Raw genomic sequence first — 27,881 nt, 5'->3', positions numbered from 1 at the left:
AATAAAATACAGAACAAAAATACCTCAGACAAGGCTGAGAGTTTGCTCATACCAATTTTAGGCGCTGGCTTGCCACTACTGAGTGCATGAGTGCCTGGAAGGTAACCAAACTTCTTTTTTGTTACTGAGTTTGGAGTAATAGTACATTGTATTTCTGCAGACGTGAACCAGTACTGTCAATTTTGTTTTTAAAGCAGCATTATTTTCAGTTAATAAATGACACTAGTGCTTCTGAACAAAATTGATTTCTTACCTAATGTTGCATCACAGTCTTTGCCACATGAGTTGGCTCTATGTTTGAATCTTCTACTAGGAGGTTGTTTCAAGATGCCTTTTATGTCAATCACAGAAATACCATTCCAGTGCCTGAATAACTGAATCTGGAGAGATGGGGCTCATAAACAAGATTTCACTGAACATTCTTTTTGCTTATTACAATTTCTGAAACCACTGTTTTTCTGCTCAGGTCATCAGCGTGATTTATTCTTAAAGGCCTAGTACCACTTGGATAAGCAAAACTGGAAATTGTAATAGAATCATGGAATCATGGAATAGCTTGGGTTGGAAGGGACCTCAAGGATCACCAAGCTCCAATCTTCCCACCGCAGGCAGGGCCACCAGCCTCCTCATTTAATAGTAGACCAGGCTGCCCAGGGAAGCTGCCCTGTGCACCACAGGCTGTCATGAGTACTCTTGAACAGCTGTGTTGTGCTGCATGGTAGATTTCCTTCCTCACTGTTCAGCAATCTGAGAGTTGTTAGGCAGTGATTTCTTTGGCCTCCACAATGAAGCATGTGCTGTACAATATATATAATAGTTATAGTGCACGAGGAAAACTGCTGACTTGGAGACTAGGATGTTGATGAGACTGACCTACCCTAGAAGAAGATATATGATATTTAACAGATAGATGATGGAATTACGTATACAGGAATTATCCCTGAATCTGCGTGCTGACCTTTTTTTGAGGGAAGGCAGCAGCAATCCCTAGGAAGCAAAAGAAACTCAACGGTTAGCTAGTTAGCATGCTAGTTAGTTAGGAGAGATGGTTCACAGACTCCAGTGCATAGCAAATAACTGCAGCACATAGGAGAAGGGAGCTATGGGTATTGCTTCTATGGGTATTGCTTCAAGAGGCTGGCTGCCTCTGTACCCATAAAACAATCTAGAAGTGACCTTTTCAACTTTCCCCATGTGCTTTTGGATACTCTCATTTTCTCTGCCACCAACCTGGCGTGAATGCTGCCCTGCAACTCCCCACTCCTCAGCATTCCAGACTTTTGTTTGTAGTATTGAAACCTGGTGTTCATTTTAAATGTTTGTTTGTACTGCAGCTCAGCCAAACAAGGTATCAGTGGCTTATGCAAACTCTCATACTTTCACAGAAGCAATTCAATCCATACATGTAATAAGAACAAACGGAGTTCTACATGTAATGCAAAATACATACAACACCTGAGGTAAATACTAACACGTTCTTGTGATGTTTTGTTTCTTCTACAAGACAAAACATAGCTTTTACTTGCTCTGCTCTTAATTCGGAGTGCAAAGTGTACCAATATAACCGCGCATTTCCTCTGCCAGGCCAAAATAAATAAAACAACAAGTCAAGTGTAGAGATGAGCATTTTATTTTACTGGTCTTTTGCAAGTGAAACTACACAGTTCCCCCTTCTGAAAGAGCTTAATTGAAATCCATTGTGAAGCTTTTAGGTTTTCAGTATGAAAGCTGATTAGTAATTTTTAAATGAAGCTTTATCATTAAAATAGCAGCAGGAGTCATCCTGCTGAGACACAGAAGGCTGCAACTAGCCTTGCATATCACAACTGTGTGCCTGATCCCAGCCTCTGGAAATACATAGAGTATTCCCAGTTAGCAGCATAGATATAGAACAGAGCTTGACAAACTACCTGCAGCCAAAGCTTGAGCCAAATCACTTATATATATATCTATCTATCTACTAACTAGAGACTGTAAACTCATGGGTCACTGTGGCCTAGTGGTTAAGGTTGGCAAAATAATATTAAGTACGTAACCCCCTGCACATCTGCAGAAAATCTGAGACGGCTGTGTAAATGCTTTCAGCATGGATGGCAACTGATTCTAGCAGAGGTGCTTTTTATGCTAAGGTGGGACAAGCCAGCTAAAAATCAACAGAACTACGGTAGTATACACCACATAAACATAGGCTTCGGTTCTGGCAGTGTTCTTCCATGAGATATAAAGTGCATGCATGAACTAACTGTGCTTGCCTGAGCACAGATGAACCAAGGGAGAGCCCTTCTGTGGTAACTCTTGTAAATAGAGTAAAAAAAACAACTCTTCTAAGTGGCAGTAGACTACAGAGGTGCAATAGAACAGCAGTATATCAATCACAAAGACACTAGTTATTTGCACCTAAACAGCCTAATTGGAAGGACCGCTTGCAATATGCTAAAGAGGGTTTGCAGAATGAGCTTCCCATTGGGAGTCTTGAATAAGAGGATATAAAAATGGATTAGCAACACACTCGTACGCTACCTGCCAGAGACAATGCTGTGCAGCATGTGTGCCTGACGGAAATGCTCTACTGAAGAACAGAAAGCAACTCAAAGTACAGTTTCCCTGACAACTCCAATAAGACTGTGAGGCCGTTCGTGTTCTGTCCTCTGGGTCCTCCTCCCTGCTAGCTGATCTTCACCTGTTGTGAAAGTGCTCAGGTCACCGCAGCTCTCCAGGTGCAGCAATCCAGGGTGCCGTCTGAAAGGCAGCACATGGGCCCTCAGCCCCACATCTTGCTGGGCAGGTGTCATCACCTTTAACAAGCAAACATAGATAAGGTTTGTTTTCAACCTCTTGTTCCATTAAAACGATTTCTTAGCCGACCAGGAAGAACCTAGTTGTAGCATTACTCATTTTCTAGATAAATAAATAAGCATGGCAGAGTAAAGCTGGTATATGCCTAAGAGAGATGATGGGAAAAGTCCCACAGATTAAAGGATTGGGTGATGTCATTCTTCAGCTTCTGATTTTGCTCTCTGGTGAAAGCTGCACGAGAGTTAGTTCACCTCAAACCATTCTGTGTCAGGTATCGTTTAAAGGAATGTCTTATTCCTGCAGAAGCCACTCGCCTAACAAGCTGCAGGACAGTGTGAAAAATAAAATTCTCCTAAGTATCTTTCAGCAGTTTTTATCAAATTTGTTGTGGTTTCTGCAGTTGGAAATCCTGCTACTTCCACAGCCTAAATTAATGTTTACCAAATTTAACCAAAGCCAACTCTCACAGCAGATCATTCACACCCTGCTTATATCAACTCATTTTTCCAGATGCTTTATGAATCTGCCAAAACATGTTCGATAAGGATCATGATGTCTAAAGCAAGTGAACACTCCTTCCGTTAATGTAAGCACACCTTTTCTACCTTCTGCTTTCTTCTTCCCCTTACTACTGCCTCTTATTTTTATTCAAGTCTTATATTTATTCTGGGAACAAACTCCAAAAGGTTGTTTCTAGGGGGTTTCTATAACAATGTTCTTATCAGTCTCTGTTCCTGACAGTTGCTTCTCTTCCCCCCCCACAATTCATGACTGTTTATAGTCTTCTGACCTACCCTGCCTTGTCAACCACAAGGCCAGAATGTTCCACATGCACAGCCTTGCTGCCTCTTATATATCCCCTACATTAAGCTAAAATAAAGCACTGATACATGAAGTAGAGTTACAAATGTATACTCCCAGACCAAGGCCAGCCTACGAACGTAAGTAATTAAACTACCTGTTCAAGGAAGGTAGCACTGGTGATAGCTTCTGCCATATGTTCCTCATCGGATTTTAAAACACATTTGATATTTTCCACCAACTCATGTATGTCAGGGGTCATGCTGCAGGAAGACTGCTCCAGAAATCGTGCCACGAGCAGCTTGGTGTCTATGTAGGACTTGTAGTCTACCAAAGATCGGGGTCTTGACCTCAGAGCTCTTGCTCTCAAACTGTTGCGCAACGTGACAGTATTGAGTTGTGGCTTTATTTCAGTCTGAGTTGCAGCTTCACAGCTGAGCACTGGACCTGAAGAACAATTGAACAAACAATTTATTTGCTTCACATGCTGTTCGACAAATATCCAGTAACACTTCCATACCAATTCAGTGACGAGGCACTACAGTTTAACCAAGTGAAACTTAACAGTCTGGCATAGTAAGGATATTGTTCAAGGCTCTCCTCATTACTGTGCTTATCCACATTACAGAAGACACTTCTAGAATAAGAGTACATATGCACTGTATGGCTGAGTGCATGTAATGGGGACGAATGCTTCTGTGAATGCTGTTTTTCCATTTTGTGTTGGTCCGTTCTTTCTGCTTCTGTTCTGATTGATTAGAGATGGGATGAGAAGTTAGTCTTAATGTTGACATGCGAAGCAGGTTGAACACAGCTTGTGGGTTTTGTGATCCTCCCTAGACTTCCTGTAACTTTCAGCTATTAACAGATGACTGTTCACAAAACACCTAAAAATAACTGTTTCTCAAACTGGGAGCTAGTAATACTACAAAGCAGAAATTTCATTAAAAAAGCCCTTCAAAATGACCTCACAAGGACTAAACAAGGGACACTGGGGCATCAGTTCCACTGCCATCAGTCTGAACAAAAATCCACCGCTTTTGTTCTAAACAATACTAATTTTTGGCCCTGTTAAAACAGTAAGAACACCTAGAGGTTGCTCAAGTAGCTCTTTAAAGACGGCATTATTCCAAATACATCACCACCAGGAGCAGATCCAAAATTTTCCAGCAAGAAGAGCACAAGCTAACTTCAAGCAGCTTCCGCTGCTAAAGCAGCTGACTTCCCTTTCTGCAGCAGCTGCATATTCAGCTTCCACATCCAATCTGAATAGGCCTAACCCCTTATACATCAGCCCAAACACTTCTGGCTGACAGACTGCCTCTCCAGCAGAAACACACTGCTCTGCTTTCTCTGCTCTGAATAGGCACTGTGTCATTTAACTACTGCTTCAGCAGCAGATTCTCTGGGGTGCGGTGGTGAAAGCTGATAGGAAGAAAGAGAAAACAGATGATGCAGTGGAGACAGGAACACCTTCCACAAAATACTAAGAATCATTCAGTGTTCAAAACAAACGACCATTACAAACGCTCCCCCGTTTCTGTTTTGTGAGTGCCGATACACATCAACAGCTGCTGCTGCAGTAAAAACTGCAAGACTCTGGACCCCTGGATTTTAACTGTGCAGCCACACTAGTAGCTCTTACACAGAGACTGCACTGGATCACAGACACCTGCCTGCTGCAGATGCTGTTCCTAGAGTTGAAACCCTACAGAGAAAGCAAAACTGAGGTGTTGGAAGCAGTGCATGTGGCAAAGCACAGCCTGCTTGCTGTGACGTAGGTACAGCTAGGAGACAGGAGCTGGTGTCTGTAGGCAGTGGCTTCAGGGTGCTAACCCTCTCCGACAAACGTTTTCCTAAGCGTTCATTACCTAAGCAAGGACAGAGAAAGTCAAGTCACCTTGTGGCAACTGGCAGTGTAGCACAGGATCACTTTTGGACCGTTTCTGTAAGGGAGTGAAGGCTCTCCTGTGAACTTCTGCAGGCACGGGGCTGGCAGCTGAAGGTGGAAGGCTCGTTCTGCTGGCAGACTTCGGAACTTCTTCACCTAAGTCATCAAGAATAGCAAAGGTGAAGGAAAGTAGTTAGAACAAAGCAGATCCGAGGGCATAATCATTTCAGATTACTGATTTTCTTTTCTGCTCCCCAAATAGTTGTAATGATTGGACGCAAAAGCTTAGAAGCGCTTGTATGTGACCATCTGCCTGCACTCACCAGAAACACTCATCTGAAGTCTGCCTGAACTTTCACAGAAACCTATCCACTTTATCCAGCTGGAGTAACAGCCAGTACAGCTTTGCCTCACAGAAATCTCTACCTGATCGGAGAGAAGGGTGGCTTCTGAGAGTGAAAGCTAAGCCTTGCAGTCCCTACGGTTCTCCTGCATATCAGCAGAAGTACCAAGACAAAACAGCATCCAGCCACAGAGGTCAGACACCGCTTGCAGTTATGTAGCTCATGAATCAATCATCAAGAATCAAAGACCTTGTTTCATTCCAGTGAATGAAGCACTTGGTAAAATTAGGTCTTGGATGATCTCTACTAGTTGAGAATAGCACCTTATCTTCTAAACAAACGCAATCTAGAATCTTCTAAAAAGAAGGAAGGGGCACAGCCTGGAAAGCCACAAAGCAGGACCCAGCAGCAAACTGTGACAGACCAAGAGCCAAGGTGGACTGAGGAATCCATTGCCAATGTAAACTCCCTAATTCTAGTAGAGCCACGCTAGCAGCCACTCCTTTAGACACAGTGGTGCTGGTCTTCTGGTGAGGGTGTTTTTTAATACTATTCAGAACAATAAACTGATTTCATGACCTTAATGAAAATCCATATCAACTTTACAGGTGTTAAAAGGAGTAAGCAGCTTAAAGCTGAGCGTGTACTGAAAATACCCAGTTTGCAATGACCAAGGTGCTGAGGACCCCCAGGCCTCAGGAAGTAGTCTTCCTATTACAATTGGCTGAGAAATTCCCATTCGGTTTGACAGGATCCCTCCTGGAGCCGGGATGCACCTAGCTAGCAGGCAGCTTCACTTCCAGAAGGAGCTACACCTTGCCCACCCTCCCCAAGTGGCAGTATCCAACAGAAATGCCTGGCACAGCAGACTGCCAGCATAAGCCATAACTTCACTTCTTATTTATAGACTGTTACTCGACATCAGCTGAGACAGCGGGTGGCGTTCCTCTGCCCTGGCTGCAGCACGGCTCCTTGCTCTTCCCCTCCCTGCCCCAGGGCACCCGTGCTGTCCCGGCTGCACTCCAGACTCCCCACTGCAGGTGCTCTGCCTGGCGGCATTGCCAACCACGCAGGGCAGCAGCACTGTTCTGGCCATGGCCCAGAGCACAGCAGCTTTCAGGCTGCTATGAAGAAAATGAACCAGTACAGACCTGGTACACATCCACTGATATTGACACAAATACACTGCTCAGTGTATTTTCTTTTCTTAAATTCACTGCCCATGCAAAGCTGAGGCATGCAGAAGAAACAGTGCTTATCATCTCTACCAAGGTGCTCACTTTCCTGTACTTGAACTCAGCCAGGCTGAGAGTTAAAATTCACTTTACAGGCCACATAAGAAAAGAAAAAAACACGAACAACAAGAGGAGGGACAAATAAACTAAAAGGATGAGGAGGACAGTACGATGTGTTCAAGTCTGCTTGCTTGCGAAGGAAGATTTGAAATACGAACAATACCTCAAACAATGCCTTATCATGGCTTTTTTTTTTTTTTGTAAGCTTTTCTGACTGTCCTTCACAACAAGTTGCCTCTTCTATAGTTTTTCTATTTTCTGTTCTCTCAGCTTAAAGCAGGAACCATGCAGCCTCATGTCTATGTCATGACATGGCAGCTATCCTGTATCATTTTGTATATCCTGTATGTTCTAAGCACCCAGATAAAGCAACTGTTGTTTTGTCTACAAGAAGGCCTTCAGAACAAGGCTTTGTGCTACCACTTCCGTGAATTTCTCCCTGGCCATCACGACTGATGAAATACCAGAACCATGTGTCGGTTTTCAGCAGTTTCAGTTTGACTGCTGGAGTGTAAGGGATGTCAGAATGAACTGCTGTTCAATTACAGTACACTTTTATGGAAATACAAAAAGCAAATCCTAAATCTTTTCTTTGACATTTGCTGACTTCCTGGGCAAGATAAAGAAAAACCTTTATGTTTCAGCTGTTGCTAAATGGTTGAAATTGTCCACAGTACATGGTGGCAAGAGAAAAAAAAGTTCTAAGTGCCTTTTGTCTCAACATTCTTGTGGTGTGACCACTGTGCAACTGGATAAACAGCCATTCGTAGCACCAAAACAATCATAGAATCGTAGAATCACAAAGGTTGGAAAAGACCCACAGGACCATCCAGTCCAACCATTCACCCTTCACCAATGGTTCTCGCTACACCATGTCCCTCAACACAACATCCAAACGCTCTTTGAACACCACCAGGCTCGGTGATTTCACCACCTCTCTGGGCAGCCCATTCCAGTGCCTGACCACCCTTTCAGAGAAGTAGTATTTCCTAAAGATCCAGCCTGAATCTTTCCTGGTGCAGCTTGAAGCCATGCCCTCTAGTCCTGTACAGCAATAGCAAGTTAAAATGGAAAGTAAAATAGATTTTTACCAGGCCTGAAGTGAAAAAGCTGCCTGTTGCTTACCTGGGAGGCAGCAGTATTTTAACTGCAATTGCACACAGCAACAAATAGAAAACATAGGCTGAGAACAGCTTGGAGCAACTTCCACAGTTTTCTGAAACAGTGCTGAAAAATGCAGCATCCACTTGTAGTGTAGCCATGGTGATACTGCAGTAGAGGCTGAACCCTCCCACCAATGTCCCGTTACACGCTGATGTCGTGTGACAGATGGCAGCAGAGGGGCACTCTGACACAATGGCGCATGACATGGAAGCGCATATGAAGCAAAGGTGTGTCGTTGCATTGCTCCATGTGGAAAAAATGGCACCCACTGACATTCACTGATGCTTGATGAACATTTCTAGATCCCAACCAGCGTATGCAAGCACAGTGAGGCAGGGGGCGGTGCGTTTGAGCAGCAGTGACAGCGACAGTGGATCATCTCTGCTGGTGCTGAATTTTTCAAGCACAGCACGCAGGCTCTGGTTCAATGCTGGTGAAAATGCACAGCTAATGGTGGTGACTAATTTGAAAAATAGTATTTTGTAGCTGAGAATTTGCTCTATCAAATAGTGTTATCGTGCTCTTTCTAGCTACAATAGTTTCCATGGAAATTAATAGGAGGCATTACTTTTAGAGCGACCTACATTTTCTTTCTTTTTGTTGTTTGCTGTTAATGTACCTTTTTTTGTAATTCAAGCGTTAACCCCTGTTCCTGCTGCTCAACCATAATTCTGTATCTCTGGCTTTCAAAGCCAGACGCCGTATGAAATCATCTTGATTGGGCAGAACTGTTCTACGGCAAACTCTAAAACGCTCCTACCTGGAGAGGCCTGCCTGGCGCTGCCTTCTGCTGAGTCAGCAACAACCTCCTCACCTGCTTCTTGCAGTCCGCTTTCCTGGAATAAAACAGAGAAGCTGAAGAACACAAACCAGCGCCATTTTTTCCAGTACTTTTCAAGAACTGCAACATTCACCCCAGACAGCGAACTGTGCAGCGAATGTAACTGCACAGTGGCTACGCTATATGGGTTTCACTCCACTGTAGAAGTGGTGAATTTGTATAATCGATTTTTATCGTCCAGTTCTGCCAGTTTCATCTTGCTGAGCAGTTTCAGCAGAAAAAAAACCCCAAGTATCTGTCTTCAGAACAGCAGCGAGAAGGGATCAGTGAATACGGTACAGACTTTGACGTGGTCCCACATAGAGGGAGTACAGTCACAGAACAAAACCAAAGCAGAAAGGCAGCACGACAGCCCCCTATGATAATGCTCTGCTGCACACCCTGCTCCTTCCTCCATGCTCAGGTAGTTTTCTCCCATGACACCCAATTGGGAAAAAGCTATCAAGGTGAGCTGCTAATCTTACTCTTGGCAGCGGACAGACAGATGACATATGACATTTGGAGGCCCCTACGAACCATACCTGCTCAGAGCCAATCTGGTTCACCACAGCTTCGTAAGGAGGAGGTAGATCCAGGGGGCAGAACACTTCAATGCCTTTAATCCTCGCTCCATAAATGTGTGGCAGTGGAATCACATCAGAGCCCAGCATCCTGTAACACACAACACGACACAGAGCCATTGGCATGGCATCCCCGCAGCATGGAAACAGCTCCGCCAGCACCCTGTGCCTGCTCCAGCTTGGGCTCTCAGTAGCATCCCCTAACACCCCCATAGAGCCACCAGACCCCCCAGGGCAGGAGGAAATGGCTGCCAAGAAAGTGCCACTGCAGTGCAGCCACCAGGATTTCACATGCCCCCATGCAGAACCACGGCAGAGCCCGCTGCAGGTGCAGCTTAGCAGAGACCCAGGTTTACCTCACAGATGCAGATACGGGTGGGTGTTCAAAACGCCGTAACCCAGCTCTGATTGTCATGAACTATTAAATTCCTAATTATAGCTGAAATTCAAGATACTTCTAGTCTCATGTTACATGTTTTGATGCAGCTGCACAGGAAGAGGCTAAAGGCTATTTCTGCGGTGATGCTTGGCTGAGGATACTACCAAGCGATCAGTTCACAAAGGCAAATGTGTAATATGAGGCAAATAAACCTCATGGTAAAGGTCACTTCTCAATTCTCACTAAAGAAGTCTCAAATGCAGCTGAAATCCCAGGCCTTTTTCTGCACCATCTTCCTCTCAGAAGGCAGCTCACAAGGGGAAGAATTCAGAGCATCCTCTGGAGAAACTCAAGTTAGCAAATGCTGCTTTTGGCACTGGGGCAGTGTGGTGGTGGACCGACTGCCAAGGGGAGCTTGCCTGCACAGCCTTCAGAGAAACCTTTGAACCTGGCTGCCTAAGATTTTCTCTGCTTTTCCTTGCATTTTTAGGTACTGACTTGGCCCAGAAACGGGCACCTCATGCAACCACGCATTTTGTTCTCTGGATCTTTTTCTGCCTTACAGTCATCACTGGGTTGCGTTCTGTCCACAGAGACACTGCATCGAGGACAGTCCCTCTCCAAGAGCCTAAGGCTTCTCTGGAAACAAAGCGAATAAGAATGGCTATGGGAAGGATCCTCATGCCACGATCTGAAGAGGCAGAGAATGGAAATGCCAACAAAAGGCTGCTTAAACAGGAAAGGAATAGAAGTTGGAAAGGAAAAAAAAAAAAAAAAAAAAAAACAATAACAAGAAAAGACTTTGGTAGGCAGTCATTACTTTTTCAATTTAAAGAATGGGAGAAATATTTCAGCCACCTTCATCTGTCCCAAAAGGCTTCAAGACCATCTGAAGTTGACAAGAATGTTCCTCTGGCATTACATTTTTCAATTATTCCACATATGTGCTGAGCTCACAGCCACCGCACCACATAACCAAATAGATCTTGAACCTTAGTTTGATTTCATTTTTAAACACAAGCTGGTCTACACAGCTCAGTTACGTCTTAAAAATCAATGCTGCACAGGAAAATTCTATTGTGTTAAATCTCATTAGAGAATATGCAGCCAGAAAAGCATTCCCTTAAGTGCACTCTGTTCTTGCCTCCTAATTTCCACTCTCTCTGCAGAGATCTACAGAACCGTAAGATTTAGGTGCATGTGTGAGGAGATATCAAATAGCACCTTTGCTGAAATGGTGACGCAGGGGTTTGGAAGTGGCACGGGAAGGAGCAGCAAAGGCTGTCTCTGGGTGCTCATGCACTCTGAGCGCAGGGAAGGGCCCATCTTCACCACCTCCTGCCCTCACACCTCCACTCAGCAGCAGCACACAGCTCTGGCTCACAGAAAGGCAGCTCAACAGCAAGGCCACACAGAGCCGCTGAGAAACAAGTGGTGTGGGGCCAGTCTGAGAGCACATCAGGTCTGAGAACACACCATTTGAGCAAACAGATTAGTACTTCAGCAAATGCCACCAATCCCCAAATAATAATTATTTTTAAACTCGAACGAGGTAGACTTCTGGGCCTCCTTCACACAGCAGGTGGCTGGCCCAGGAAGGCAGATGACAGGCATCAGGGTGAAGAGGCCAGGCCACTCCTCAGCTACCCCACAGCCCATCCCGGGGTGAGACGCAGTGCCTGGCCTGCCAGGGAAGAAAAGGAGGCCGGTCTGCTGCCGTGACTTCTGCAGCACCACATAACTGGCCTCAGTGCCTTCACACAAGCAGCCCCACTTCACAAAGCTGTCATCTGTGCTTGGATGTTATCAACAAGATTTAATGCAGTAACGGGTGAGGCAGCTGCATTATCCCAGACTGCAAAAGGCTCAAATATAGCCCAGCAGCCTGTGCTGTGTTGAAAAGACAAAGAGAAACACTGCTGCACAAAAGATATGCCATCAAGGCTGCTGTGCCTCACAGCTCCCTCCCAGGCTGGGAAGCTGTGACAAGCACATTTCAATAGGCGTCTCCGCTGCCAAAGAGACGGCTACATGTGCCACTCTGTTAAACAAGCACTCTGTTAAACAATCATTTATCAATGATTTTCAGTGAAGTTTGGAGTTTTAGATGGCTTTCTCAGAGTAAAACTGTTCTCTTATCATTTTCTAGGTAATCCTCCAACGCAAATGGTAACTACCTCAGCAAGACCCATGAGGTCACATGTGTTCCTGATGAAGCAATGAAATAAACAAAATGCTCCTGCACACAGCAAAACGTGAGAGTCTTAAATGGGTTCAGTGATTCAGTCTGCATGAGCACTGTGGCATTTCTGCCTATAAATATTCAGCCCCACCTGAGTAATAAACTAATAAACGAAGCCAGCCCACCAGTTACTACGAAAAGCATGTAACTACTGCGAAATGAAGAGTAACAAAACCCACAAGCCCCCACTGAGTTTCAAGAAATACAGAAACTAGTAGGTCCCAGTAAGAAGGAAAGAGCATCTGAGGCTTTACCTGCGACTCATTCGTGGAGTAAATGAATAAAATGTTGCAAAATATGATGGAGGTGGCACAGGTGGGACAAAATCTTCAGGGTCTGAAATGTGACCTTGTTCTTCAATTTCTTCTGTAGAAATCTGAGATTCGTCCTAATCAAATGCAACTTCTGTTAACAAAGCTTCCAACTGAGATCTAGCAAATTATTGAACTGTGTAATCTAGTAATAACGTTAGTATGACTGTTTATATCAGGCAGTGCCTTGCACTCACGTACTATGCAGGATCTTCTTGTTGCAAATATCTGTAAGTAACGCAGGGCAGCTGCTATCAAGCAAACTGTGGTGGTGAGAGCATTCAGGGCACAAAGAGCAAAGATAACTTTCTGAAGAACATGAAGATTATGGAAATCAAAAGATTAAATCAAGGTATTTGTAAATGTCAAAAGAAAGAAAAAACAAACACAGAAAACACAAAGATGACCATGACAGTTACTTCCTAGTAACGTATGTGATGCAGACGTCTGCATTCATGACCTCCAGGACTATAATAATCTGCAAAAGCTTGTTTTGCCCTATAGAGTTTCCTGACTCTAGTCTCTGACTAGACTATACTCTGAGTCCAGGAGGCTTTTATATACTCAGATGTGATTTGTAGGCCATCTATTCATCTGAGATTACAGTCTTCCTCTTAGCTTTTCTGTGGGAAATGCAACTGCGAGATAATCACCATTAAAGAAATGTTAAAGCTCTTCTATAGCTGAAGATGACACGGCCTTGAAGTTGCATTTTAGTAGTCTGTAAGCTAAGAAGGACTGAGACTACCAAAAGAGATTACAGAGGCCTCTAATCATAAGCCTAACCTTACAGCATCTTTACTCGTGCAGTCTTATCTGAACCAAACTGCAGCTTTGATTGCATAAAGCACAGAAAGGACAAGAACTCTACGTTGGATCACCTTGAACGCACTGTTCAAGACCCAGAGATAAGCCAAAAAAAAAAAACAACACCAAAACCCCAAACCTTCTGATCAGTGTAGAAGACCAGAAGATAACAGAATTTTTCACAATAAAATTGTCACTTCAGCACTGTTTCACACAAGTTCAGACTTTATCAAAGCAGACATTTTAATCAGCAAACACAGGGTACCTTGAGAAGGAGGTGAACAGCACTGCATGACTTCAGTGGGTAGAGCTTCAGCACATTCTCTCTTTCTGTGCATTTAGTGGGATGAAATTCTTCACAGCAGAAACAAATCTTGTTTTCACCCACATCCACCTTTAAAGAAACAAATAAACCCACTTTTTAAGGTATAAGCTGTTTTACACAACGTTTCTACCTGCGTAACACAGAACCTGCATGTTAAACTGTATCTGGACTGGAATACAGACTTATGAAATTAAATCTGTACAGTTCAGTTTACCAAATACTAACGCATCATAAAGCTCCTATTACACACATCTCTTACCTGAAACAAAACATAAGCACGCTCAAAACATTTGTAAACAATTAATGCTACAGTGACTACTGAACAATTTTAGTATCCAACCTCCTGCAAGTACATGGCAGCATGGAAATTCCTTCTTGACTGACATGTAAGGCATGCTATGTTTGGAGTGGACACATCTTCTTTGATTCATGGGTATATTCTGGATCTCTACAAATGGAATGGTATCCAAACTGTAGTTTCAACCCAGTCAAACCAGTAATAGTTATATGTGCGTGCCACTGCTGCTTACAACTTCCAAATTAATATTGTCATCTTAGTTTTCAAGTAGAAATGTAATGGTTCTGTGCCTTGAAATAATTGTTTCTTCAGCTGTCAGATGATCTAGTTATAGTGTGAAACACCTTCCACCTGCACAAACCACTATGCAGAATAATTCATGATTTCAGGAACATCTTTCAGCTGTACCCTATGCTGCTTCCAGCCACAGAGTACTCTGAAATTCCTGAAACATTTAACCACCTTGTCTCGAATAACATCAGCAGTTCTCCATGCTGCTTCCATACACTGATAGCAAGCACTTACAGTCTTGGACTCTCACTGCACTGGGCCAACTGACATACTAAGGAACCGAAGATAGCTTTCTGTGAAGCACTGAGTGAAAATTAATAGTCGAAGACCCTTCCATCAATCCTTAAAAGTTCTGCAACACACAATCATCTTTATTACCAACTGATTCCATATTGTTCAAGCTAAGTTACTCCACCTGCTCTTGTACGTAAACAGACTTTCTCTGCTTCTTACAACATCTATTTGACTGGATTTCCTGCAGTGGAAGTGTTCTGAGAACCCGATATGGTTTAATCTACCTTATTTTTTTTTTCTCTCAAGGCTCTCACTGCAAGGTACGAACATGTCCCAACCAGCTGTAGCAAAAGGGGAAAAACTTCCATCCATGAGTTAATAAGTTAGTGCATTTATCTTTGCCAAATGACTATAACAATCCTTTATGCTCATTCTTAGGTGGTTTCTACATTAAGGTCAGTGCATAATGCTGGCAAGAGGAATTTTTTCAATATATATTTGAGAACCCATTGCACAGAATGTCTTCAGATGCTTAAGACAGAGGCCAGCTATCAGTGAAGTCAGACAAAACAATTTCTGGGCCAATTACGCACTTCTAAAAGCCTTCACAACAGACCTTCTGGAGGGATTTTATTGATGGGAGATAAGCAGCTTATGAAGACTCCAGACCTCCAAAAAAAAAAAAAAAGAAATCAAGCATTTATAGACACAGATAATAAAAATACTGTTGTGGATTTCATCAAGTTTGTTCACAAACTGAATTGAGTCTACACCTGAAGGAGCAAGTTGCCTTTATTAATCCCAACATGCTACATTTTAATTGCCTTACTTGCATCTCAACACCAGAACATTTTCTGATCTCAACATGGCTGCTGATGTGGGATGCTGGGAAGAAATATGCATAAATCACTGTCTGCTCACCAGATCACATCTCGGTACACTGGACACAAACTGAGCGCCTTGACATCCCAGTATAAATCCAGCCAGGTTCAGCAGCACACAGATGACAGACAGCAGAACAAACAGGTTAACCTGAAATAGCAATGCAAAGTAGAGGAAACAGAAATAAGAAATCAATGCAAGGAACCTATGGCAGTGTAAATCTCAGCCCCAGACTGAAGATGGGAGTGAGTCTCCCTTTCTGGGCAACTTCCAAAACTAGCTCAGACTTCACCAAAGTGCTCAAACGTGTCCTACCTTAAACCAGAAGACTGTTACTGTGGACATCTTAATTATCTCTCTCTCTCACCTTATTCTGTATTAACTGTGCACTAATGAAACGCATGCAACTACTGAAAAGCGAGCTACTTTTTGGAGCCATCCAACAAGCTCTATTTCTGCTCCAGCCCACTTAAAAATGGTTGAATGGACTTTGTAAGAAGCAATTTTCTACAGTTCTCCGAAGTTCTCCAGTATCATCTGAACTGTCCAGATGCCCTGTAACAACCACCTCAATAAAATGGGGAAATGCATGTCAAAAATTGCAAAGCCTTCAAAACTTCTGAAATCTACTGTACGCCATACCCGTCCACTGAATTCACCTCTCAGCATGTTTGAATCAGTAGGAAAATGGAGCATCTCACAACAACACTGACCCTGCACAGAATTTCCAAAACAATACTGCAGCATAAATAAATGAAAAAATATTTGTTGAAGTACAGTGAAGACAATTAAGCTTCAGCTTCTTGATTTTCTTTCCTCTTGGCTACTGAAATCTGAACGTCTAGATTCATAAGTCAGGCAATATCTTCAGTTTTATGAAGTCTCTGGAAAAACAGCAATGGCAGGAATAATAACAGCATATCTGAAAAACTACAAGCAGAAGCACTGGATAAAATGAAGTCCCACCTTCATGTAAGGGCTTACAATCTGCAAACTGTGCTTACACAAGACTATATGGATATGGATCTTAATACAAGCCAGAACTTTTCCTCTCCTAATTGATATAGGCAAAATTTTCCATGTAAGAGTTCTGTAGGCGAGAACAGTAGTTTAGAAACAAATAACAGATTAATATCCTAATGTGTTTACATTTTAAGCACTCAGTTCTACATAACAAGTATTAGGTCTTTCATGTCCTTGATAGACACAAAAGAAAAATCCTTGCTAACGACAGTGTGTGCTCAGATGCCTTGGTACAAGAACAGACTGACATTTTTAATTCATCAATGACAAAAACCTGCAGAAGAGGTGATCCTGTTGGATACAGGCTCAGTTCTGCTCTAAGCAGCTTTACAGCAGATCCAGCAACAAGACCTTCCCAAACATGCACAAAGACGGCAACAGCATTCCAAGTAAATTTAGCTGATGTATCATGGTTAGCTACCTAGAGATCTGGACCAAGAATAAATCAGAGCTGCTCTACCAATTCCATGGGAAAATAATCACTCCTGAACAGCTCAGAGCAGAACATTACAATGGAAGCCCATTCTTTAACTTACATCTCACTACTAGCAGATTTTACTCAAGTTTGATTGTAACACTATCACGTAGGATGTTTTAACCTCAATAAACAACTATTAAAGTATTTATTAGCACTTCTCAGAAGAAGAATGGGATTGCGTTAGACATGCTGCAATAAAAATTAAGAGGAACAGCATTTTCAACTAGCTTTACACATATCATAAAAACACATAAGAGTTCTTTTAATGTTAGTATGCACTTTGAGTGCTATTTGTTTATCTTCAAAAACGCAGGATTGAATTTGAAATTAATTCCTTACACAGTGCTTAAGTCAGTCATACTCTAAAAAGCACTATGGCAGACTTGAATAACTGAGATGATCCAGATAAAGACATAAGAAAAGGTATCTCCTACAAAGAAAGCTTTATGTCTGTGTTCAACACAGATCACCGTAAGCTAGAAAGTGGTTTTATAACTGAACTAGAAGCTGCTGGAGGAAAAGAAGGAGCATTTTATCCTTTTTCATCTTAGGGAGAAACAGAGGTCCTGGGTAAACAAGTTACTTAGCCAAAGTCACAAGCCAGTCAAAAAAAGGCAACAAAAATACAGCAACAGCACAAGAGGAGGAAAATCCAAATATCAGTCCTCAGCTTTGGTACAGGATCTGTAAAAGAAACAAGCCAGTATACAACTATAAATATATAACTAAATAATCCAGACTCCTAACGTAACATTTTGCAAAACCTGGCATAACTATCATACAGATCTTTCTAAATTACACGTGTAATTAAAAGGATAAAAAGGAAATAACCATTATTACACGCACGCAAAAGAAGGACGGTCATTTGTACATTTACATTGTAGTAAATTCTAGCAGACATAAATGAAAACTTTCCTGCTTTTTATTATATGTAGGTCTACTTGTGACTGCAAAACGTAATCCCATTTAAGAGGTAGGACATAAAAATAATTCTTCCAACTACAGTCTGAAAAAAAAACGATCAGGATCTGAGCCACACTTGATAACACATTCACATCTCTTAGAGGACTGAAATGAGCATCCAGCAGAACTTGGCAAGAGAAAACATCCTTTTTTTTTTTTTTTTTCCCCCCTGCTAATCGCTAGTTAGCATTTTCAGAGAAAGGCTGAGGTTGCAGGCACCTCTGCAGGTGATCAGGTCAGCGTCTCCTGCTCAGACTGAGCCTCCTGCACAGGCAGGGCCCCAGCAGCCAGCTGCCCAGCACTACGTCTGCCTGGGTTCTGCATGCCCCCACAGAATGCACAACCCCTCCGGGCAGCCCGAGTCTGAACGCTGACTATCCTCACATGAAAAAAAATAATTCTCTCATGTTCACAGCATTTAGATTGTGCCCATCACCTCATGTCTGGTCAACGGGCACTACCGAGATGGCTCCGGCTCCCTTTTCTTCACTCCCTTCCACCAGCTGTTTATACAGACAGAAGTTCCCTCCAGACTAACCAGCCCTACCTCTCAGCCTCTCATAGCAAGTGCTACAGGCCCTCCTGGCCCTATGCTGAATTGAACCAGTATGCCTGGGCCTTTCATGCTGGGGACCACAGAACTGGGCTCAGCACCCAGACATTTCTCACTAGCGCTGGGGGGAAGGATCCCCTCCCTTGCCTGCTGGCAAGTCTCCATCTAACGCAGCCCTGGTTGCCATTGGCCTTCTATGCCACAATCACACTTCACTGGCTCATGGTCACCAGCTTCTCTGCACAGGTCCCCAGTGCCTTCTCTGCAGAGAGGCTTCCAACAGGCAGCCCACCAGCACGTACTGCTGCCAGGGGTGCCTGCATGGGCAGGACTCTGCATTTCCTCTGATTGAGCATCATGAGATCGCTCTCTGCCCATTTCTCCAGCTGACCAAGTCTGTGTTAACGGCAGCACAACCATTCGGTGCATCAGTCATTTCTCCTCACTTTCTATCATCTGTGAACTTGCTGAGAGAGCACTTTGTTCCATTGTCTAGATCATTCATTAAGATTTTAAATATCACTGCACAGCACTGCTGACTGGCCGCTGGTCAGACTGTGCATCACTGACCACCACCCTCCAGACCCAGCTGTTCTTTCAGTTTTCAACCCACCTCACTGTGCATTTAACCCACACTCTGCCAGCTGGCTTTATGAATTATATTCTCCTGCAGATGCAAATTTAAAAACCTTCTCCTTCACTACGCACCAACGAGTAAAAGCAGGTGGTCCACCCACCCATATTTGAACCAGGAGAAAAACAATCCTACATTTATAGAATCATAGAACCACTCAGGTAGGAAAAGACCTTCAAGATCATCAAGTCCAATCACAACCTAACCATACTACCCTAACTCTAACAACCCTCCACTAAATCATGTCCCTGTGCACCACATCCGAATGGTTTTTAAACACATCCAGGGATGGTGACTCAACCACCTCCCTGGGGAGCCTATTCCAGTGCTTAATAACCCTTTCTGTAAAGAAGAGTTTCCTGATATCCAACCTGAACCACCCCTGGTGCAACTTGAGGCCACTTCCCCTCATCCTGTCACCTGTCAGCAGTGAGAAGAGACCAACCATGCTCTCACTGCAATCGCATTTCAGATATTGGAAGAGATCAATAAGGTCTCCCCTCAGCCTCCTTTTCCCCAGACTAAACAGCCCCAGTTCCTTTAGTCGCTCCTCACAGGGTATATTCTCCAAGCCCTTCACAAGCCTTGTTGCCCTTCTTTGGGCAACCTGCTCCAGCACCTCCATGTCCTTTCTGTACTGAGGTGCCCAAAACTGAACACGGTACTTGAGGTGAGGCCTCACCAGTGATGAGTACAGGGGCAGGATGACTTCCCTAGTCCTGCTCACCACAGCATTCCTGATACAAGCCAGGATGCCACTGGCCTTCTTGGCCACCTGGGCACACTGCTGGCTCATATTCAGCCCACTGTCCATCAGTACATTTAGAACAGGCCCAGACAATTGTGCTATTTTAAAAGCCCAAATAGAGGTAACTAGTCTGAACCGAACTGTATTGACAAAAATAAAAACAACTCAAATTATGGCTTTAGTTTTGCCCACTGTCCCTCACCTTCTGAGTGTTAGATACACATGGATTATGAACAGCTGCAGAAGGTTTGGTGAACATTTATATGAATTAAACTCCAGGAAATCAAAGTGTATTCTAATGTCAGAGACAGAGTATCTGCTAATCTCTTGCATGGATGACCTTTTCCACGTTGAAAGCAAAAATAAAAAAAAAAATACAGAAACATCCTGCCCTTTGAGGACCTGTCTAAATGGTATCAGCCAGCCAGTTCTGTTGAAGTTAGTGGCACTTTTCTCATTAGCTTCAAAAGCAGCAGCAGCAGGACATACTTACATGATAAGGCCGTGACCCTATAATTTATTCTGTACAGGCAGATTACTTGCTGTCCTGCTGCTGCCACTGTCAAAGCCAATGTCTAAATGCCAGGGACAAATTGCTTTGACTTTTAATATGTACACACATGACTGAGGCACAAGCAGGCACTTAAAAGCAAGAGAAAGGAAAACACTTGCTACACAGTCACTCTTGTGTGTGTACATCCTACAAATAAGCTTTATAAGCATCCTCTTAGCAAAATTTATATCAGTGTATTAACTTTCCATACACACACAGCAGCAATAGCAATAACTATGTATTAATTATGCGGCTTTGCTAATTTCCTTTTTATTGTACCACATGGAGACCTGCAACACGCCTATCAGCATAGCATTACACTGTTGCTAGCAGAGCTAAAATTTAAGAACAACATGAGGATTTAAAGTGAACCTAAATATTAAGCATTTTGGAATAAACCCTCGATGTGTATGCAAACAAACAAACAAGCAACAGGAAGCTTCCATGGCTTCTGAAAGAAGCTACGATTTTTCAGGTGAAGATAAAACGAAGAGTCCTGTGGAAGGAAAGAGTTTTGGAGTGGACAGGAAGAAATCAGCTTCTGTTCAGGCAGAGAATAGCATCCAGCCCAGAACTATTGACAGCCAATATCCAAAAAACCTCATGAAAAAAGAATTCCTTTTCCCAAAAAACCTCATGAAAAAAAAAATTCCTTTTCCCCCATAGGCACTTCTGGGCAGGCACACACAGGAGGAAACTTCTCCTCTGAAGTAAAGATCAGAGCATAAGCAGCACAGGCTGACTTTTGAAGTCACTTGACAACTGATACCCAGGGCAGAAAAGTCTCAGACAATCAAAAGCAAGGTAAGATTTCAGATCCAGGGTTTCTCAGATGCTACAATGCTGAAGACCACACTGGCCCTGCAAGAAGGTCCACCTAAAGAGCTGATGACAATTCTGTTTTGCCTCACAGCATTCCATCTCTGTGACCTGATATTTGTTTCCCGTCCTTTCCTGCAGCCTCTTCAGACCAGTTTCCTCTTGAGCGTGGTGCTGGAGGCCCATCGTCAGCTCCATCTGATAGCCTTTCCTTCCCTTTTCCTCCAGAGGAAATCCCACCTCCCCCTCTGTCCTCTCCCACCAGCCCTGCTCCTACAAGCACCACCAGCTCCACTGCCTTGCGGCTGAGGATAAATCAGCCCTGCTGCCCAGGCTCCCTGCCACTGTGGCCTCCGATTGAAAGAGGCAGCTGCCTTCCTCTCCTCTCCACGTCACCTCATCCCTCACCCCCAGCTCTCTGTTCTCGGCCCTTTCAGCAGTCTGGCAGCTTGCAGGGAGAAGCAGCAGGTATCCATGGCATCCTCTGGCCCCGCAGAAGCCATGCACACCTGGGGACTTCACACTGTGATTCAAGCCCACACAGTGAGATGCCATTATCTGGAGCTGGGGGTGAGGGACACGAACTCTTTGGAGAAAATACACCACCCTGATCTTCAGAGGAACTGTGCAGCAAAGGAGCTATAAGCAAACAGGTGTGCTCCCTGACAGGCAGCTCTGAAATCCTGTTATGAGAGCTGCCACAGGGCCTCTTCTAGAAGGACTCTGTATGCTTTAAATGGGGTAGAGAAGTGAATTCTATCGGACAGTCCCTTAGAGACTGGAAACCGATAATAAAAATCAAAAATAAATTAATACAGGAAGACTCAAGAAACAGCATCAGTGTGTCCCTCCCACAAGCTCATCTAAGGACCAATATCTCCTGGTTCTGTAGCACCCAACCAGAACGTGGTTCCACTGCCAGCTGCAGGAAGGAGAGGGCCGCAAGGCACACCTCTGCCCCTGACTACAGCCCCCTCTGAGAGCTACTGGTGCACAGCAAGGCAAAGTAAAAGTCTATAAAGAATTACCCCACCTGGGCAGGTAACAAAGCTGCTTGGGAAATTAAATGCATTTTGAGGGGTTCCAGAGGGTACCTGGAGCGGGGAGTCTGAAGAAATTATGGAACCTAACTACAGGGCTCCGTAAAAAGAAAGAATAGGCCTGTCCTTATGGATACAAGGGCCTCTGCAGATGGAGACACAGCCACAAATAATATTCATCACTGTTAGTCCTGCAGTTACTTTATGCTGTCGCTATTGAGCACAGTCCAAGTTCTCCACACGGACATGGCTAAACACTAACAAACTGCTGCAATGCAAAATGCAGTAATTCGTACCTTGCGCCTGGAATACTCCTCACTCCTCAGATTTCAGGCATGGGTCTAGTACACATACCCAACACACCAAATATCTGAGTTCTGCTGCAATCTCATACAATCACCTTCACGGGAAATCAATCCTTTCTGCAAGGCTTATTTGCTACATAAAGGCATTTCTGCACTGGGCACCTGCTTGAGCTACTGCTAGGCGAGCCAGGACAGCCGTGTGATGATGGCTGAGGGCTGGCTCTGTGCTATTTCTGAACAGGCAAAGGCAACAGGGACCCACTCCAAAAGCCAGCAGAGAGGAACCCCCGTGGTTCTAAAGCACATTTGCAAGGATCAAGTATGAGAGCCTTTCATGAGAAGCAAAAAAGTAGAGGCAGTCACAGCTGGAAATGGGGTCTGTTTTAGCCCTGAATGTGTTTTCCGCTTTCATTTATGAATGCCGTGACCTAAAGCTGTAGTGTCTAACAAGGCACATTACTTAGCTCTTTAGGAAACCTACTTGTGCAACTTACATGGCAGCTGAAAACTCCCAAGAGAAAAAAATCCAAGATACTAGACAGTGAATATAATTAGTAGAAACGTATCCCAAAATAAATTTGATTATAGAAACTAACAGTCTTTCCTCAACAGACCATAGTTCAATATATTCATAAAGTTAGCTTCCTGGTATATTTTTTAACTGAAACCCCATGTACCAGTTAATACTGGTTTCTTTTCTCTCTTTTTTTTTTTTTTTTTTTTTTTGCACTTCATAATATTGCTTTCAGAAATTGTCCATAAAATGCAGATATAAAAAAAAGGAAAAGAAAATGGTTCACAGTATCCTATAGTCTTAGAAAAACTGCTGAAGGATCCTCAGGAAGTCCCCGGTGCAGCCTCCTGTTCAGTGCAGGGTCAACTCTGAGATCAGAGCAGGACTTTAATCAGGTGCATCTCACGAACCTCCCCATGTCCCTGCAGCACAACATCCTAGGGCATTCTGTTCCCATCATCTGCTCACCCATCCACCCAAAAGATCATTGGACACGGATTAAAGGATGAGAATGTTTGCTGCTTCTCTGTTTCAGTAAAACTAGAAGGGCCCACAAAGTCTGTACGTGAGAGGCGTGAAAGAATTGGAGGGTCAACAACATACGAAAGGAAACAACAACAACAGGGGCTGTAGGAACAGCACAGAACCCATGTAATACCGAATCAAGCACTACCTGCAAGCCTCAGGCATGCTGAGAAAGATGCAACTATATTTATTTTCAAGAAAGCAGTCACTCCAGACTGGGGGGCTGAGATCAGGCTCTTCGTTGTACCCAAAGCAGCAGTACAAAAGCTTGTTTTGCTCCTGGAGCACCCAGCAACACACCACTGAGAAACACAGCTCCGGCAGAGCCTGTTCCCTGATGCTTGGTATGTCTCAGCCACGGTCAAATGGATACCTCACACATCCCAAAGACACCCTGCACAGAAACAAAACAACTGCTTTATCCTGGAGAAAGGGCTTCAGAAGTGACAGCGTAGTGAAAACAAAACCAGCAAAACCTACAAAACCCACCTTCAAATGCTTTTATGCAAATCCCATTTCTGAGACTTTGAGAGCTACCCAGCTTCAGATTTCACTTACAAGCACAAACAGCTTACACACCCTGCACATGGATTTTCTCCTCTCAGAACAATGTCACGTCAACTGTATTTGAAACACTAAGACTGGATACTGTAGGACAGCAGCGCCTCGTTTAGCTCAGCCTGCCATCAGACACTTGCACAGGACAAACGAGCACAGCTTTCGAGCCAGCTGCCTCTAAGGTTTAGCAGCACTGCCTCAGAGAGATGAATTACCCACATTAAACCAGTATTTTCTTGTACCTACATAGAAAGCGTTCTGTGAACGACACCAGCACATCCTCCAGGCACGATCCCCTCCTGCCCTTAACAGTCTCCTAGAAGGATCTCAGGATGCACGAAGAACTCAGCCTTTCATGGCGTCTACTTCTTCAATAATTACAGCTCTGCAGTCTACAAAAGAGACTCAACAGCACAGTCTGTTGTTTTTTTTTTTTCAAGGAGAAAGGAGCAGAGCTTTTTAACCAGCAACTACTGATAATCTGATCATTCCTTTGCATCTTCTGAAAATCCACAGCAAGTTTCAACCCATACTCACCAGCAGTATCATCGGCCTCTTCCACGTTGTTAGCCCTATGATTCCAGATAAGATCACCTGCAACATTAAGAAAACAGCATTAGCAGGAAGGGAACTCCCGTTCAGAAAATGCCATTTACACAGTATTCGCCACTGCTCTGATGGGAACTATTTTGGAGTGTGAGAGCGGCGCTGAGCCGACGCGGGGCACACTCTATAGCAGAAACACGGAGCCTGTGTTGAAGAGGCTCTTCACCCCAAAGATCCCCCCCATGGGAAAACGCAACGGGAACTGAAACTCTTATCTACCGTTTTGCTTCCTCCCAAAAAATGTCCAGAAAGTCACGCCAGCAATTCCCACCTCATCAACTGCCATTAAAAATTACTTTCAACCAAGGATGTACTCAGCCGGAGCGCCGGCACGCACATGAGGAAAGAGAAAGCAGAAGCATCCCCTCCGCAGCAGGGGCTCTTAATCAGACCTGCCGAACCACGGGCTGTCCCCACGACTCCATCTGAGAGTAGAACGGTTAAGGAAGCAGAAAGCACTGCTGCAGAACTGAAGCAAATCACACAGCCAGAAACTCCTCACTGGACGAACGGGAACCGAAAGGAAAGGCAAACTCATTTTTCAGCTGGCCCCGGGTGCAAGCAGGAATTACCCTTAGTCTGGGGGACTCTGCGACTAAGCCAATTCAGACTGCACTCCCACCCCAAAGCCAAGCAGGAACACAACAGGGAAGCTGCCCACTAACGTTCCTAACAAATCCCTTCAGCCGCTTCATTAACCTGACACGACCGATCCGACCTAGCATAACAGGCATACATGACTTGGCCAAAACACCTCCTGATATCACCGCTGCTGTTGCAAAAGCACATACGTAACGCTGCGGTTTCATAACAAACACTTTTTAATTCTCTGAGCGCAAAATAGACGCGTGGTTTTGTAACAAAGCACACCGAGACTTATAGAAATCGGTGCTCTCCCTTAGGGACACCAGCACTGGTTTCACTATGGTTAAGATTTAAGGTGCACGGAAGGAATGCCTTCCTCGGAGCGTCTCTCACTGCTGCATCACAAGAAGGATGCTGCACCTGAAACGAGAAGAAGGCACATACCCAGCGACAGCCCTCAGCTGCACTCCACACTGCTTCTGGCTGAGACGTTTCACTCGTGCTGCTATGCTCAGAAGACACTTCTGGTATTTCTTTTTAAGATTGAATATGTTACTGTTTCAGAGCCAGCACGGAAATTATAAAAGCAATTGGGCACTTCCAGCTTACCCGCGCAGCTTTAGAACGTTCCGAAAGCGTAAGCGCGGTTCCGCGCGCGGGGCTGGAAGCTGTCAGAGATCTAAATAAACTCTCTTTGATTTGGAGCGAGAAAGCGAAAAGCGAGAGAAAGCAAAAGCTGACACGGAAACGTCAGGGGAGACACCACGCCGCCATCTGGGCGGCTCGGGCTCCAGCCCGGCTCAGGCTGGCTACGGACGCGCCGCCCGGCGCCCAGCCGCACGCCGCCGAACACGCCGCTCCGGGCTGACCCGAGGCCCGGGCCTCGCCTCGACGCTCGGACAGCGGCTGCTGCCAGCGCGCTAGGCGCGGAGGCGCAGCCCGCAGCAGAACGCAGCGGGAGAGGGAAGTCCCGGCGCCCGTTACAGAGCTGCCAGACGCGAGCCCGGTGCCCGAGCACGCGCCGAGGAGCGAGCACGCGCCGCGCTCGAGTCCCGTCCCGCCGCCCGGTGCCGGGGACGTACCGAGGAGCCGGCCCAGAAGGGACACGCGTTCTTCACCTGCGGGGCGCCGCTCAGCGACAGCGCCCCGAAGCTGAGCGCCACCATGCAGCAGCCCAGCACCAGCTGCAGCAGCCCCAGCGACAGCAGCGGCCGCGACGGCAGCAGCCCGGCGCCCGGGGCGCGGCGGGCGGGCGAGGAGCGGGCGGCGGGGCGCGGCCGCGGGCAGCCGGCGCGGAGGGAGCGGAGCGGCGGCAGAGAGGGCTCGGCGGCCGCGGCGGGCAGCGAGCCCGGCGGCTGCGTCGCGGCGCCGGCGGCCGGCGACCCGGCGGAGAGCCCCGGGACGGGGCAGCAGGAGCCCGGCAGCACCACCGGCAGCGACATGAGCGGCGGCCGCCGGCTGGGCCGCGTCTGCCGTCCGCGGCCCCTATGCCAGCCCACCCGGGTGCCGACTTCCTGTGGCTCTGCCCTCCCCGCCCCGCCCGGGAGGTGCCTCTGGGGACGGGCCCTGCCGCGGCCCCGCCGCTCCCCGCCCCGGCGCGGGGGCCGGCACCCGGCGCCCCCCGCCTCGCCCCGCCGCTCCCCCCCCCCCCGGTCCCCGCGGCCGCGGCCATCGCGGTGCCCCGGCCGCCCCTCGGCCGGCTTCCCTCCCCCGGCACCGCGCCCCTTCTCCTTTGGTCGCTGCTGTGCCGCGGTGCGTCCCGAGTTCTAAAATAACTGCTCCGGGAGGAGCCGGGAAGCCGCCGGGTCGCCTTTCGCGGTGCAGGCGGGCGTCCCGGCCCGAGGGGATCGAGCTGCTGTGTGAGCAGGGGCTGCTGAGGGGCGCCCAGGCGGCGGGGCTCCCTCCGTCCCCTTTGTCCTCCCCTGATGGGGTAAAAACAGGGGCTGCTGCGGTGGCAGCTTGTCCCTGTGCCTGTCCACTTGTTGAGATGTTCCAGGAAGGGAAGCTCGGGAATTTAATTCAGCCACGAGCGCCGCGCTTTCTGATCAGCGCGTGTGGTTTTGTACCTGCTAGGCTTGTCTAGACATGAACTCAAAACAAAACAAAGCAAAACAAACAAACAAAAAAGGATCTCAGATACAATAAAATCCTGCTTTTAGAACTGTAGGAAAATGAGCTGCTGAAGGCGTTGCTGTCTCACTGGACACATGCCACATACGCTGCAGCAGTGTGTGAGGTTCGATACAAAGGAAGGAGAGCCTTTGGGGCTAAGGGTAGTGCTTTGGAATTACGTTGTGCCTACCTGCTGACCTGCTGCATGAAGCTTTGGGATTTATAGCACTCCTTACCCAGAAGCATCTCTTGCCAGCCAGAGCCACCCTCTTGCAATGAAGACACCACTGACCGATTGATGTGCCAGGGTTTATGGACCAAGAGCCAGAGCAGCAGAATTTAATGCCCTAGTGGTTAGCAGGCTGCCCAAATGCTGCTGCCATCTGTGCTGCATGACTGTGCCC

The 27,881-nt window shown here is 45.7% G+C and overlaps 1 protein-coding gene across 3 annotated transcripts; it reads right to left on the bottom strand.

The window, feature by feature from the left end:
* Nucleotides 1–1,612: 1,612 nt before the first annotated feature.
* Nucleotides 1,613–26,883, bottom strand: FAM189A2 (family with sequence similarity 189 member A2). 3 transcript variants are annotated; one of them, XM_424828.8, is made up of 11 exons: nt 26,448–26,883; nt 24,712–24,768; nt 15,501–15,611; nt 13,697–13,825; nt 12,826–12,933; nt 12,568–12,701; nt 9,654–9,783; nt 9,052–9,127; nt 5,498–5,644; nt 3,755–4,044; nt 1,613–2,795 (listed from the first exon to the last, which is right to left on the bottom strand). In XM_424828.8, exons 1-11 carry the CDS (start codon nt 26,805–26,807, stop codon nt 2,589–2,591), a joined length of 1,749 nt encoding a protein of 582 aa, XP_424828.5. In that variant the 5' UTR covers nt 26,808–26,883; the 3' UTR covers nt 1,613–2,588. The 3 variants fall into 3 exon arrangements, with proteins under 3 accessions (XP_424828.5, XP_025000636.2, XP_025000634.2); XM_025144868.3 differs by lacking the exon at nt 26,448–26,883 and adding an exon at nt 25,810–25,897; XM_025144866.3 differs by lacking the exon at nt 12,826–12,933.
* Between the last annotated feature and the right edge of the window lie 998 nt (nt 26,884–27,881).

The sequence above is a fragment of the Gallus gallus genome, chromosome Z (assembly GCF_016699485.2).
Source record: "Gallus gallus isolate bGalGal1 chromosome Z, bGalGal1.mat.broiler.GRCg7b, whole genome shotgun sequence".
In the NCBI taxonomy this organism is placed as follows: Eukaryota; Metazoa; Chordata; class Aves; order Galliformes; family Phasianidae; genus Gallus; species Gallus gallus.
This window is presented reverse-complemented; position numbering and strand designations above follow the sequence as displayed.